The 16,131-nt window shown below is 43.0% G+C and overlaps 1 protein-coding gene across 1 annotated transcript in view; it reads left to right on the top strand.

Annotated features, from left to right (window-relative positions):
- The first annotated feature begins 204 nt into the window (after positions 1 to 204).
- gria1a (glutamate receptor, ionotropic, AMPA 1a) overlaps positions 205 to 16,131 on the top strand; it is a 60,733-nt gene continuing 44,806 nt past the window's right edge. Inside the window, 3 exon segments of the mRNA XM_026358270.1 lie at positions 205 to 544; positions 736 to 870; positions 13,517 to 13,756. Of these exon segments, the coding sequence (XP_026214055.1) occupies positions 457 to 544; positions 736 to 870; positions 13,517 to 13,756 (463 nt within the window). The 5' untranslated portion in view covers positions 205 to 456.

Here is a 16,131-nt window from a genome sequence, read left to right as displayed (position 1 = left end):
AGACGTGTCTTACAACAGCAGAAATGTTCTTCCAACGAAGAAATAAGGAAAATCATCTCGGCTCGTTGCGTGAAACCCGTTTAAGATCTTTTTATTATTATTATTATTATTATTTTTAATGTAATTGACATTGGGACTCGACAGCTTTTTTTTTTTCTCTCTCTCTCTCAAGACGAGCGCATTTTTTGCAGTGAATGCTGAAGTCACTCTCCGTCTGATACAACAGCAGCCAAGGACAAGAGAGCACCAGCAGTGAGAGGAGAACGAGGAGAGAGAAAGGTGCCTCCTCTCGCCATTGTCTCGCTGTTGAATCGATGTCGGCGTGAACGCTGCTCTGACGGGAGCCGAGCGGATCGGAGGAGGAGAGGAGCGAGACGCGTTGGATTTAACTTCACTCTCGGACAAACATATGCTCGGATTTCGGCTCTTTTCCCCTTCGCCAATGCAAAAGGAAATATGCAGCGAAGCTTCACCATCCTCTACACCAGTTTACTGGGGATGTGCTTGGGTTCAAGCTCAAGTTTTCCAAGTAACATTAATATAGGTGAGAATGGCGCACACGCGTCAGATGGGGTTTTTTGTTTGTGTGTGTGTGTGTGTGTGTGTCAGCATCAGCACCTCTAATTCAACTTTAGCTCATGTCTGTGTTGCATGTGTGTGTGTGTGTGTGTGTGTGTTCTGCTGCTTTGTCCTCGGGTCCAACATTAACTCCCGATTCTTTGCCTCCTTCAACAGGAGGATTGTTCCCAACCGAATCGCACGAATATGAGGTTTTTCGCTTCGCCCTCTCGCACCACCAGGACATCCCCAAACTGGTGCCGCAAGTGGATATGGTCAAGATGGGGAATAGCTTCTCCATGACATATGCCTGTAAGTGTTATCACACTGGAAACACATTGCATCGGCTGCTATTTGCCACAGTCTCTCTGTTCAATCTGTTGATCGACTTGGTGAAGGAGCGTCTGGAACTCCGTAGGTAGGATGAAGGCTGCGCAGGCTGCACTCGCACAGCCTCCAGTACAGACTAGATGCACCGCAATGAGTCGTTGTGTTTAGTGCGTTATCTTATTAACTGTTGCATGGGACCGCGGAGGACTTATTTTCTCTGCCTTCCTCTGCGTGAAGGAAGATTTAAAAAAAAAACCAACCCCTGCAGCACAGCACACGAGATCCCACAGTCATGCAGCCTGACATTACGTTTAACAGCTATATGAATTATAAAATAAATAAATAAATAAATAAAAAAGCGGCTTCCTCTGATCCCAGTGCGCCTTTTCTTCTTTAAACCATGCGTATGACAAAAGAGGGAGCGCGCAGATCAGGAGGGGGGGGCGACTCTAAGTGCATTTTTAATTAGCCATGGATCACAATCCGATTTGCTTTTTTTTTTTTTTTTTTTCTGGCAGGACGCACACCATCAAACCTCCTCACCCTGTAACCTTCACACACGCACGGCCAATGTTTCAAATTTGAGGACTCTAGGATTATGTAACGTGTTTTTTATTAATCTACATAAATAAAACTAACCAAGTGATTAATGTGCAGATTTATTAGGCCACATTCTAACTGATCACATAGCATATTGACAATATGTTTGCAGGATTTATGGTCAACAAGTTTATAAAAATCACCATAATGAGTCTGAGTGTTTAGAGCAGCAGGGGTGCCACTCTCCTGTGGGTGATGATGTGTGCCATAACACCAGCCAAACAATAAGTCTGAGGCTTTCTGAAGAAATGCGAGTCTGAAGAGTTTCTTCTGTGTTGACCCTGCACTCTCTCCTCCTTTTGTATTCTGTCAAGATTTCAGCCCTTGAGGCTTTTCAGTCGTGTTTTTCTCAGTCGATTCTTGGGTCTTGTTTGCGTGTGTTTGCGTGTGGCTCCCACACACACACACACACACACACACACACACACACACACACACACACACACACACACACACACACACACACTCTCTCTCACCATAGTGAGATCGCAGGCTTCCAGGAGATACCCTTAGACGACTGCGCCTTCCCGTCTCTCTAGCGGATGTGTGACACTGCCTCGGTGACAGACATCTGATTACTTCTTTCAGAAATTGATTGTTGCATTTCCACTTCGAAACCTGCCTGGAATGTTAAAAACCCGTCTTTATCCCCTTTCCCACCGGCTTGCATGCGGTGTCGAACATATAACCCAGCTGACATAATAAAAAGAACTGTGTGGAAAAAGAGGTGATGTAGTTTTATGACAGCACATCATGAGTGCAGTGACTGAGGGGGCTGATGTCATGTGGCTGTAGCAGTTCAGTGATGAGCTTAACAATGGATTAGATATAAAGCATTATGTGCAACAGCCTTCATGCAGGTTTGTAACCGTTAAGGGTTGGCTGTCCTCAAATGTTCAACACTGCCACTAAAATCCCTGCACATATTATTCAGCAGCATCTTCCCGCGTGTCCATAAAACCACACACACTTCACAAAGTTGAGAATTGACTTTATAGTGTGTATTTTTTTTGCCGAGATGACTTTAAGAATGTGATTAGAGCTCTTGAAAATATTTGGAAACCGGGACAGTCCCCAGCCATCACCCACCTCCCCCTGAGCCATTTAGGCCGCAGAGCCAGGCAGAGCTGTGTAATGAAATGTAAACACACCCAAGATTCCCTCATTAATGAGACGCTCCTCTGCTCAGAAGGGAATCTGATGTGAATATGAGGGTCAGACTGCTGCTGAACATTTCCAGAGATGTTGCTAGTGGATCTAACATGGAGCCTGTGGCAGCAGGGAGTGATGGATAGGGTGGGGGGGGGTGTTGGGGTGGAGGGGCATTAATGTCTTAGTCACGGCAGGCACCCAGTGCAGAGACAGCAGCATACATACCGTAGCTCACATTAAGCTGCTGCTAACAATATGGCAATTGAGACTTAAAAGACTAATGTGCAGCGTGGAACAGCTGTCAGCTCCTTTTCCTCTCTGTCTGTTCATTGATTGATTGGTTTCATTAGTTCCAAACTCCATTTAAATATTAGGCAAATTATGAAAACTGATTATAAGAACAGATTTTTAACCACAGAGAAACTTTAAATACCCAAAAAGACTTAAGCGTCCAGTTAACTACTTGCGATGGATTACACGATCAATATCACCGCCAATATTCAGGTTTTACTAGATCCAGTCACTGTCATCGCCGCAGGATATCCTTAGATTTTCTCTCCATCCAGTCACCCCACTCAGCCTCCCGCGCGATTGACATCTTTTCTCCTTCGTGCCACGCGCATTGCTGCAGTCCTTGGGTGCGATGGTGGGCTGTGGTACAAGCGTGTCAGAAAGATTCACAGCGGAGGGAGACAGCAAAAATGAATATGACACCTCTGCCTGCTGTGTGTCACTCATTCTAAAAGAGTATTTGGATGTGGAGGCTCTAGAGATGTGTTAGCGAGGAAAAAAAAGAAGGAGAAGGGCTCCAGGGCTTGTTTATAATGAGTCAGATGAGAAAAGCAGCTTATCCCTGGGTTTCTATTTAGTATGCCTGTATGGGGGAATGTGTGCATCTGCATCTGGATGCCCGTTTTGGCATTTGTGTGGGAGTTCTTGAGTGAGTGACAGTTCACCTCTGTAAGTGTGTATGCGAAGTGTGGGAACGTGCCCGGGGGCTCTTGGGGTCCACGAGTGCGAAGAGCAGCGGGTGAATGGGCCCTTGTGCAAGGGGATGAATGGAGCTCCGGAAGAGGGTGATACTCATCAGCTGGCTCTTATGACTAGCCACTTCCTTGAGAAGCAAGCCCTCCCCGCCGCACACACATAAACACACACATGAACACATGCTCACGCGCGCTCGCTGGCACCTGCCTAAAGGGCAGGAGAATGGGGATGGGAGCTGTAGAGGGGGGAGGTCAGATGGAGTAGGGCAAAGGTGAACGAGATATGAGGAGAGAGGAGGGAGACATCATAGAAAGTAGCAATGAATGCTTGATGGGGAAGCGATTCATTTTTTTTTCCTGCCTGAGGAAGCATCGATGACGGCAACACTGTCGCCATGATGTGAGACAGTGCACTAGAATTTATTTCTATACCTATTTTCTCAAACCCAAAAGTCAGTTAATCTGCATCTTTACAGTTGATCTGGTTCATTTTGTTTTGTTTCCACTGGTTAAAAATAACCGTTAGAGATGCTCTGTGTATATTCAGAATATTAGTCATTGTTCCCCTCAGTTAGATATCAGATTACCATCATTTTCTATTGACTTGGTTTATAATAAGGACGTCAATGAATGCTAGTGTCATGTCAAATCCTTTGCAGGCTATTATCTACTTCTCTCCTCGACATCCTATGTGCGCGGTAAGATTTACAGCAGGCTAAGCTCTGCCTGTTTTCTATTTGTGCGATGTTGCGCCTAGAAACAAAACGCAACATTTCAGACAGTTAATTAGAAATGAAATGTACATTTAGCTTTACAGGTCAGCAGCACACATTTGATTTTGTGTCCAGTTCATTCATCCTGATAATGAGCCTTTTATTTAGACTAATTAGTGTTCATGAAAAAGACGATTTGTGTTGTCACTGTGATGTAGGCAGCAGTATATCCCCGGGTCTCTGGCAGCCATGATCAATGAACTGAACACCGTATGGAGGGCTGCCCAGCCAATCAATACGGCACAGTTGAAGGGGGGGGTGAGGGAATACTTCCTTCTGGGCAAGCCTACAGGACAGATATGAATTACTGTCAAGTCCAGGGGGGCGAACAATGGCGTTAGAAGTCCTGCATTGTTGATGTAGGCTGTAATGTCAGTAATACCAGAGGGATTCCCTGTCAATAAAGTGCCCGAACCTTATAGCTAGCTAACTATTATGCCAAGGTATTGGATGTGTTTGCTAAGTTGGATGGTGTTGCACTGCAATCAGATATGCCCTCAGAGCACAAACAGGATGTGGTGTCTGATGAAAATAATGAGCAGGGCAATCCTGGGGTTCTCATAACGTAATGTTGTACAAATTGACCGCAACCACTGGAATGGATGATTCCTCAAAAAGAAACATCCTGGGCAGAAAGTTGGCTGTTTGCAGCGGAGATATGAGTGTGAATGCTTCGAGTCCCGGGCTAAAGGTTATAATATTACAGGTTATATCTGTAAATAAAGTATTTCAGGGCAGTGGTTTGCAAATGTTTTTGCCTTATGACTGTTCAAAACCAAGTCTCTTATGTTGCAAACAATTAATCTTAAATAGTAAAAACAGGAATTAGACGTATAAGCTGTTTTTATTTTGACTGTCTACTGCAACAGTCACCTGACTCAGATGTTTTCCATCAACTTGGTATCGTGATCTGACTGCTAAATAGAAATGTGTGCAAACATGAGAGACAGCTTTGTCAAACTCCGTGGTCACACATGCACACACACACAAAGCTAACAAGAGACAGAGCTTGAGCAGATGCATTTAATGTATTATTCAATGCAGCAGCAAAGCTATCGCTCCATGGAGTTATAAGCATAAATATGTAATAATAACTCAGCAGAAAGAAAAAGGGGATTCAGTCTTTTAAGCACTGTAAAATCACTTCGCTCTCTATAGGATCTGCATTTGCCTTCAGACATTTATTTCTGTATTTCTGTCTATACACCACTCATGCTCCACTCTTTACCCCCTATGGGGCAAACAACACCCCAGAAAGGAAAGTCTCAGCTGGGGTGTAAGTGTTAAGAGGAAGCCGACTGGGGGTGGAGGTTAACCTGCACTTTCAGACGCGGTGGCTGGTGTCAATGAGACCCCGGGGTGTTGTATTTCATTGTGTAACTTCTGTGTCTGTTACTGAGCCGCAGCTGTGGTGACTGACTTGCACAGTTTATGCGTGTTCAGAGACATTACCAAGTGTTCAATGTGAAATTGGAAGAAGACAGACAAACAGCAGATCACCGGTCCCTCCTGACCCTTGGGGGGGATGTGACAGTTATTTGTCGAGGAGAAAACAAAGAGAATGCAGAAGAAAAAATAAAAGAAACTGACTGTAGTTCTCTTGGGCTGGAGTCTGGCAGGTGCTGGTTTGATGAATGAGAACTCTTGGATTTTTTTTTTGCTCCAGAGGGCCAGGGATAGAGAATGGCCCATAGCAATCAATGTAGATCAGCCAAAACTGCTCCCAAAGCAGCAGGGTGATGGAGTGCGGAGCAGAAGGGGGAAAGAGAATGTTTCTGTGCTCCTGTGCAAAATAAAGTCAAAATGAATGTGCACACGAGGAAGAGAGACATACAGTAGGAAGGGGGAGTCAGCAACCTTTTAATTTCTGCACTTTCTAAGTCTGCATGAAAGTGAAAGTCTGAGAATTAAACAAGAAATAAAAGATACCCTTTAGTAGTCTTGTTCCAGCACTAAACACACACCTGATGTCCACCTTTTACATATGGTCTATGGTATACTCTTTTTTTAAGCATCCTCCAGATCACTCTCTGCATTAATACAAGCTCAACAAGTATTTAAAACAAATCTGTCGTCTCTGGAGGTAATGGCAGCTGGGACGCGAAGGTCTGAGCTGAGACGTGTGGGGCTGACAATTAGAAAACAATGTGTTTAGGGGACAAGGACCAGGATTTGTGCTACAGCGTGCAGAGACAGGCACCGAATGATTGCAGCTGTCATGTTTCAGCAGAAAAGACAGGAGCAGAGTCTCTCTTATGTCATACAGTGCATCTCAAAAGCTTTCTTCGTACTTTAATGAGGAACAATGCCTACAAGCATATTAAACAGTGTGACATAGTGCAACTGTGCATACAGTGACAGTGCAGGATAACTGTCATCACACACAAAGACATGCAGACGCTCTAAACGAACGACAGCAGACCTGCAACAGTTCAGAGAGATGCAAACACAATAAGAATTAAAATACATTTAAACAAAAACTACAATAAACAAATATAGTAGACATTGCAGTGTGTTGACAGGAAGACAATACAAATCATGAGGGAAATTAGTCTACCAGCATTACAAAGTGTACTGTGGTATATGTCGGTAGAGCCAAATAGGTAAATTCAAAGGTTGATACTGTCTGTTGATTTTATGTGTAAGACATTTCTAAGCTTTGATTTTCAACATACTTTTTCAAAGTGGGACTGTATTGTGGCCCTAGACTAGATGTCAGTGGCAAGGCTGAAGGTATTTATCGAGAAAGAATGCTTTAATAAATGAAAGAAAGCTTAAATTGAAGATCCTTGGCTAACAAAAGTAGATGTTCAAGGAGATCAGACATCAGTATAATTAAAAGATTATTAACAGTAACAATCCAGTTTTAGTAGGTTGAGTTAGTTGTTGTTAGAAGGTCACTGCAACATTGATGAATGCGTGCATTAAGGATGCAAAGGGCCTTTTACAGCTACATTATGCTAAGATAAGCTAATATTGGCATGATACTTGAAATAATTCCAGTCTGATGCTCTCAGTCCTTCCTGTCCATACTTTGCCATGCTCCAAATGCTAAGCTACAACGCTTACCAATGAAGCAGAAATCACTAACATTGTGTCTACAAGGGACAGCCTTGTACCCAATAAAATTACATTTTGAATCATATTTAAATAAAGACAAACAAAAAAAAAAAACGTGCATGTTCGAGACTCCACACTGTTTCCTAATGAATCAGCATGCGGGTTGTGTGTTTGCCTCTTTTTTGTGCTGCATGTCCACCTCCATCAGTTCCTCTGTCAGAAAAATGAAAGCGTGTAAGGAGGACCATCCCTCTGCACCTGTCGACACTGATACACAGATGGGGAGATAATTGGGAAGGGATGATTGTTAAGGAGATAATTGGAGTTTCCATACCCCCTGACAGGAGTTGGTCTGGGCTGGGTTTCTGACCCGCTGCCCAGGTAAGCATTTATTCAGCAGGCGGCTGAGCTCCGCAGCAAACCAGATTGGAAACATGGTGAGAAACAGTTAGGAGGAGAGACAATGGCCTAGCGTGAGAGGGTTAGAGAGAGAGGACACGGGAAGAGAGAGAGATGTTCAGAGCCGAGGGGAGTGCTCTCACACCCTCGATTACCCATTTAATGAGGCGATGCCGTGCCATTGTTTTATTACTTAGAGGAAATAGAAGAAATCTAGATTTCACTGTGTGGTCCCTGTGTTTCCCACTGCTAGGCTGGCATCTGTCCTCTTTGTTCGCAGCGGTCCGCCTGTCATCTCCTCTCACATACACTAATGCTTCTGTTTCTTCTTCTCTCCGACAACCAGCTTTGCCTTCTGTCCGCCTTCACCTAAATTTTTAAGACACACAATTTTTTTTTGGCTCATCCTTATTAACCTTCCATTACCCCCGTTTCAACGAATGTAATCTCTCATGAGCATCCAACTCTCCCCGACATTAATCTAAGAGCTGTTTAGCTGGTCATCTGCTCTGATCACTGCTATTCCCAGCAGAGGAAGCTTAAGAGTTCAGTGTCTTCCTGCCCGCCTTTCTTCTCTATTTTTTTTTTCATGTTATCTTCTCTTAGCTCACCTGTTACTCTTTTTCTCTTGTCTTCTCCTCTCTTTTGTCTATTATTGTCTCCCTCTTTTCTTACCACACACACTGATAGCAGCAGTGACATAAACATGCTTTTATTGCTCTTGCACAGGCACTAAATCTCCCCTGAGCTTGAAGAGCTACAGCTGGTTATATCGGGGGAACAGCGAGTGCACGTCTCTGGAGCGCAACAATCCGTGGGGTACACGGATACTCTAGAGAGATGGAACGGCAATGATGCAAAACCCCCCCCCCCCCCCCCCCCCAAAAAAAGACCTTTAAAACGTGCTTTGTGTTTTACATGGATGGAAATGCAGCACATTGACACATTATTGCTGGACATTTGTTGGCATCAAGACAGAAAATTAAACCTGCTCTGACAGAAATTTAAAAAAAAAACACGCCACTGAGTCACGTCCGCATACATTCATGCACATCCATGTTGGTGCTGTGTTTCCGTCCCCTGGGTCCCTGTCCTCCTGCACAGAAGGAGATTGATTGCACTGTGTGAGTCATGCTGTGTTGGAGGACTCACAGACTAGGCCTCCCCCACCCATCACCTGAGAGATTCTTCACAAGCACAAGCTGTTTGTGAGACACGCTCTTGTCAAAGCCAGTGAGACATATTTTACATGATTTTTTTTTTTTTTTATTAAGAAGGGTGTTGAAGGAGGTGGGCTTTTGATTGGTACATGAGGTGTGCACAGCCTTAGCAGGTTCTGAAGGCATGCACACACGAGTATGCGCCAATCGAATATCGACTTCTTCTGCTCAGACTCTCATTAGCATAGCTGATTAGCTCTCAAGAAGATGAATGGGACCAGAGGGACCACAACATGCTCTCTGTTTTTATTACACACATCATCTGACAGTTATTAGCCATGGGTGGCTAAGTGGAGGATGATTGTGTGCGTCTTCCCATGTCTGGTGTCAGATGTGTTTATATCCTCTCAAAGTGCTCAAAGTGTGGTTGATTGAGTGACCCTTCACCCTTGTGGAGGTGGTGTATATTACTGTTTGATGTGAAAGCAACCTCCCTGTTCCTGTCATCCCTCTCATCTTTCAGCAGGGTACCTTAAACTAAATATAGACATGATGCAGCAGAAAAAGCTTGCCAATACAGTTCTTAACTAAAGGAAAGGAACTGTATTTTAGTCCAAGACTTGTTTTTCACAGTTGCACTTTTTATTTATTTATTTTTTTGACATTTACATATTTTGGTGGCAGCTTATCCCTCATACGAGCAAGTAATAGAAGTATGACAGGAAGTGAGGGTAGAGAGCAACAGGGAATGACATGACACAAAGGTCCATAACCAGATTCATGATCTGTATCTTAAGCATTAAGCCCATTGTATCTAAAGTAGTTGTTCCACCAGCCATTGTACAGATTCAGTTCAATTCATTAAGTCAATTTCCAAGCAACAACAGTGAGAGTCCACAGACATGTTAGCAGTTCTGTGGGGCTTTACTTATAGGCATATGTTTCTTTGAGCTAGCTGCTGATTTTAATGAACTCAAATAAACTGTGCAAATGTGTTGATGTATTTGAGCGAGTCAGCATGCTGATACGGGGTGATAAACAACAGGTGAGTCCTTCTCTGCAGCCATGCTATGGCTTAAAATGCTAAACATTGCCTGGTCGCAGCATCTCTAATTTGAGATGCTGTTCTCCTCTCGTATATATGTCAGAATAAATTAAATGTCTCTGTGTGTAAAATGTTTTAAGTTATTTTCTTGGGCTGTAGGATGTTGTTGACAGGCCTTTTCAACCATATCTCCATACCCTCTTCTAAACAATTTCTTTGGCATTTCAAAGTAAATAAATACAGAATAGAGAATGGTTTACAGTTAATCATGACATAATATGAACAAAATCCGATGTCTAATTTTGCGGAGTCACTTGATATGTGAATCCACAGTAGTGGGGCTCTATTAAAAAAAAAAAAAGACCTTTTATGAGTGACTGCACAAGAACCCTCCAATCAGTACACTCCCTCCAGCTGAGCCCAGCTTCCTTCTACTGTGAAATTCCCCCGGCACTGTTGGCCTTAATGTTACACAGGATAATAGCATGCAAGTCCCAGGGGAGGAGAATAGTAGAAACCTTGCATTCCACATACAGTATGTATATAACTAATATACGCATATACTAATTATGTGTCAACAGTAAACCAGTACTGTCAGGAATACATATTTTCTCACTTAAAAGACCTCCCCTGGCTATATTTAGCTTTTAAAATCGGGTTGTGCACTCCCCTAACACACATTTGAAAAAAAAAAAAAGGTTTTGTAACTTTGTTTGACAAAGTTCAATTTAAGTTTATTTATTTAAATGTTACCATCCTAGCCTTTCAAAATATAACATATTCCATTACATTGCATTTTTACAGCTTCACACTTTCTATTTAAGAGTGAAGCAGTAATGTTTCATACGTTCTGTGTGATTTTGGACTGGGCCTTTAAACATGCGTTGCCGGTACAAAGGTTGCAGTGTTGCTTAGTATCCACTCGCAGCCCTCCCATAATCCACAACTTCAGATGCAAGAACAACTGTCACAAACATGCCCTCTTAGTAGCAGCGGGCACAGACACGTCTGTCATTTGATATTTGTCTCATGCTAAGCACAGGAACAGCTGCAGGGCACAGGAAACAGAGAACAGGGAAGACAGTAGCTGTGTGAGTTGTTTCTGACAGCTCCTCCTGTTGTGCTAGTATCAATCCCTTTAGGATTTTAGTTTCCCCCTCTTGTTTCGGGGCCCCAATGCTCTTTGGCCACACGAAAGGCAAATCTAATTGTTCATTCATAGGAAACAAGTAGAAGAATGGGTAAAAGTTTAAAGTCAGAAGACAGTTCCAGTGGGTATTCCTGCTTCTGTATGCATATGTTGAAGGATTTTGATGTTGACTTTTGGAAATTGTGGTTTGTTTTGAGTGAACGTTAAAAAGTGATGCAGCGGAAATGTGCTTCAAATCATTATTTCATAATATATCTAAGGATTTTGCAAATAAGTTCTGCAAATTCGCTAATTCCTTGAGGAGAAACCTAATTATGACAAACCGTTCAAACACTCACATTCCCTCTCCTTCTTCCCAAAGTCCTTTCGCAGCGCTAAGCTTCTGTAATCCTTGCCAGAGAAACAGACGGTTGCCCGGGCAACGTCGCTCCTGCCGCCATGGCAGCTGTAACTGTGGTGAAGAGACATAGAGTGCCAGGGTGGACAGGTGTTGCTAGGGTCTTCAAGATCACTGTAGGTCCAGCAGCTCTGCCTCCAATGTCGTTACACATGTGGAGCAGCGCTAACAAGCCGCTGTCACACAAACACCCTCAATATGCTGCTTCTCCATCCTGATATCTGAACTGAGACTGCTGAGTTACACTAATGTTCTGTGTCATGCTCATGTCGAATTAGACGATCGCATGGCTCTCTTGCCAGCTCGAAGCAGGAGGTCTGTGCCACATGGTTGCATGTGCCTTTTTTTTTTTTTTTCGTCAGATACAGGTACTGTAGGTATGAGAAATGACTCATAATCAGTGAAACATGGTAACCTGCTGTAGGGCAGACTAATGGGACTCTGCACAAAAAGTCAAACAAGCTCCCATTACCTTTTATCTGCACAGAACATGGAGGCCAATGCTGAAATTGGTCCTAGAAAATTGTAAGGGGAAATGTAATGTGTGCTGGTGGAAAGCAATAGGCGAGAGAGTGTCCATTTGCTAGCAAGAGCGTGTGCAGACCATGAAGGAAAGATAGTTCTGTTATTGAGTCAGTGTGGCGAGGCGCAAAATGTCTATTTCAGGGCTTGCTTTAAGTAGGGTGAGTCACCAGGCTTTTGGAGCACTAGAAGCTGCATGTGTGCGTGTGTCCATGTGCGTGTGCACATGTATTTTTCTGTGATACCACTGAATTTCTCCCTCTCTCGCTTTTCTCGCTCTCCCTCTATCTCCGTCACACACACGCAAACACACACACGTGCCTGCCCGGAGGGTGCAGGTCTGTGACAGGTTAGGCGTTTTGGGTATGGGCCATTCTCTCTCTGTCTTTCCCTCAGTTCCTAGCGGCAAGCTGGCCCTCGTGCAGGGACAGACAGCGACTTCAATCTGTTTGGTAAATACTGAGATAACTAAGGCCCTCCCATCACCATGGCAGAAAATAGCCTAGGCTAGACCTAGGAGTTCAAAGATAGCATGCTATGCTGAAAACACAGAGCGGATATACCTTCCAGAGAGAAGGTGTGAACATATATTAGCTATTTTAAGATATTAGAGGGTGTGAAGGAAGTCAAAGTGACAGACAATGAGGGAAAGAGAAATAGGAAGACAGGGGGAGAAAAGCAAATGAGAGATTGAAACTGCCTCCTGCAGCCAGTAAAATGTCAATGGAACCCTGGGGATGCATTGATTAACCTCTCCACTCCTCATCTGCCTTCACCTCCTCCACCTCTCACTAAAGGCAAAGACACACACACACTAGTGGTATACAATTGGACCAACTGGCCAGATTTGCATAAACACGCCACACAGTAGCTGAAGAGACAAAGCTATTAAAGCTGTTTTCAGCTGAAAATACAAAAGCACTGTGTGATGACCACTGAATGCTTTTCAGAGATTTTTTTCCTGTGCATGTTTTTTAACACCGGACAGAGCTTTTCTTTTTTTTTTTACATTTGGGTACATGATAGATGACAATAGAAATAAAAGTGTGATGAAGATGTATATTTAATATTAATGTTTATCCTGTTAATATTTAATATAGGGCTCACCTACATGAGAAATCTGCAGGACAACATTTAGAATACAGATATAACAAGCCTACATAATGTGTACACGTCTTCTGCAGTGTGTGTAGAAAATCCTATGTTTTTTTATTGCTAACATTTTTGTTTTAGTTTTATTGCTGCGAACCAGTTACTTCTAACAGAAGGAGGCCATAACAAGTATTAACTACGTTTAAAACAAATAATGTGAAAACTACAGTAGAATATTTCAGAGACGACTTCTAATCTCCTCTGTTGTTGTCTTCTCTTTTCTCCCTCCCAGTTTGCTCCCAGTTCTCCAAAGGCGTGTATGCCATTATTGGCCTGTACGACAGGAAGACAGTCAACATGCTCATGTCTTTTTGCGGAGCGCTGCACGTCTGCTTTGTCACACCATCCTTTCCCATCGAGACGGCTAACCAGTTTGTCATTCAGCTGAGGCCTGAGCTCCAGGATGCTCTTGTGGGAGTAATCGATCACTACGGTTGGACCAAGTTTGTCTACATGTACAGTTCGGACTCAGGTAGAATTTGCTTTGTTTATTAACCTTATTTATTTACATTTGGTTTCATACACTATATCGTTTAACTTTAGTCATCGTTTTGTAGTGGACATTTTCCATCCTACATCAAAAAAATCCTCATTCATCTGTTTTATTTTTGAAATATTAAGTAAAATGTATACATGCACATGAAGATAGTCAGAGATGGAACCAGTTGATAATCCAACCAAATCATCCTCACATTGCCATGGCAATAGCAGTGGGGTCAGTGGTAGCTATTGTGCAGTAATGAGCAGCCATCAGAAAATCTGTACAGACAGACAACACAGAAAAGAGGCATCAGCCTGCATCCGCTAGCAGATAAAACGCACAGTGGAACACCAGCTTTTCACTGAGCAGTCATCCATAGTAACCTGTGTCCCTTTGCAAGCAAAGAAAAAAAAAAGACAAAACAACACAAAAGGTGCTGTAACGTTCAATTTAAATAACTTAACAACACTCTTGCAGAGGCAGACAGAAATAAAAGTAGCACGCTGTCAGCCTCCTACTGCCTCCACTTTCTCTCCTCTCGAGTCAGTCAGCTATACCCTCCCATAATGCCGTGCCATCTGTCCCAGGTGTTGTGGGTTTTGGAGCGTGACCGTGGTGGGTGTATTTTGCACGTATGTGTGCCCAAAAGCGTGCACCTTTTACATATGCGTGCACTTTTTACAGATCCAAATTAGCATGTCTACTGTGTTGGGCCTTTTATCTGCTTGAGTTTTTGACCTGTCTGAGAGAAATAATCAGGCTTTGAAAGACAGATGACATCATCTCAGCGTGCAGAGTGGACTATCAAGAGGTGACGGGGGAGATTTCACAGTGGTCTCGACAAATGCGTCACACATGATGATGTTTTTATCTTCTTCATTAGCCTCTAAGATACATACTGTAGGGTAGTGTGTGTGTGTTTGTGTGTGTGTGTGTGTGTGTGTGTGTGTGTGTGTGTGTGTGCGCGCGCAGGGTCACCCTTGTGTGATTGAGTGGTGGGATGGAGCCAGTGGAATCCATATCAGTCCTCTGTTGCCTGGATACTATGCTGCAGTCACCCTTCCTAAAGGGTTATTTTAAGCCTATAAGGAAAATCATATTTACTTGTGAGGAATTTGTCTGGTAGGAGTCTACATACTGTATATGCTTCTTCCAAATATTTTAACAAAGTAGTAACTTTTTAAAACTTGACTTGGTAATATTAAGAGTAAAAGAGCTTTATTTCAAGTTCTATTTCAATATGTATTCATATTTCTAATTATTCCAGTGTTTCACTCCATTATATAAAGTGAACAAGGATGCGTCATCACTTTGCTGCCATCTCAGGAGCTTCAAGATTTTTCTCTTTTCTCGCTTAACATCTGTCTTGCTGTCTTCCTGCGCTGCATCTCCAAATAAATCAATTTTATTTTCGAAAGCCAAGAACAGGAAAACAAATTTGATAGCCCATTAAACCTATCATAAACAATATTCAGGTAATGGTTTCCCTAAGTGTTATTCTCTCAACTCTCAATTGCCTGGTGCCCAGGTCTCTGTGCATTGCCTCTGGCCATAAGGGTGCTTATGACAGCCAGATTCCATTACGATATCATTCTCTTCCAGGATGCCTTTGGATGACCATTTTTACCTTGGCTAGTCCCGTCAGGCTGGCTCTGACTTATAGGGGAGCGTCAGGCACATAGCTACATTTAAAGAGGCGAAACAATGTTCAGTGCCAACACAATTAGACAAAAAAAGGGGAAAAATAGTGGAAAGCAGGAGAAGAATGATGAATAGATGTAAGAAACTAAGAGACTAAAATTGTAATGATTCAGCATAGAAAGAAAAGTCGACACCAGTTCTCTGTTCTCTGTGTAATGCATAGCAGAACAGAATCTTCTCAACACGCGGCGTTAATGAGATTCAACCACTAATTTCAGTGCATCTTGCCCAGCTGTATCCTCAAGTGCTGGGACATAACGTACATAATGCGAAACCAGATTAACAAATACATAAACACAGAGTGTAAAAGTGAGGAAAGATTTTAAATCCATAAGAAAATAAAGGAATACTGAAAGGATGGAAATAGGTGAACTCCTTTGAGGAGTCTTCTTTTTCACTATGTCGCTGTCCATGGTGCTGAAACCTCTTACTGACACTGGGATTCATACTGACTGCTGTCCATTCTCCTCAGGACCCACTGGCCTTATTCACAATCATGATTAACTGTCCCCTCTGTTCCCAAGCCTATCATCAGTTTCACAGTTTCTATTAAATCTGTCAGCACCAAGGGCCGCAATTTTTCAACAGTGCAACAGTGAATGGAAAGTGACACCACAAAAGGTTCTGTACGTCTCCACGCGTGCTTCCAGCGTGTGCATCATCTC

This window comes from Anabas testudineus, chromosome 10 (assembly GCF_900324465.2).
Source record: "Anabas testudineus chromosome 10, fAnaTes1.2, whole genome shotgun sequence".
NCBI lineage: Eukaryota > Metazoa > Chordata > Actinopteri > Anabantiformes > Anabantidae > Anabas > Anabas testudineus.
This window is presented reverse-complemented; position numbering and strand designations above follow the sequence as displayed.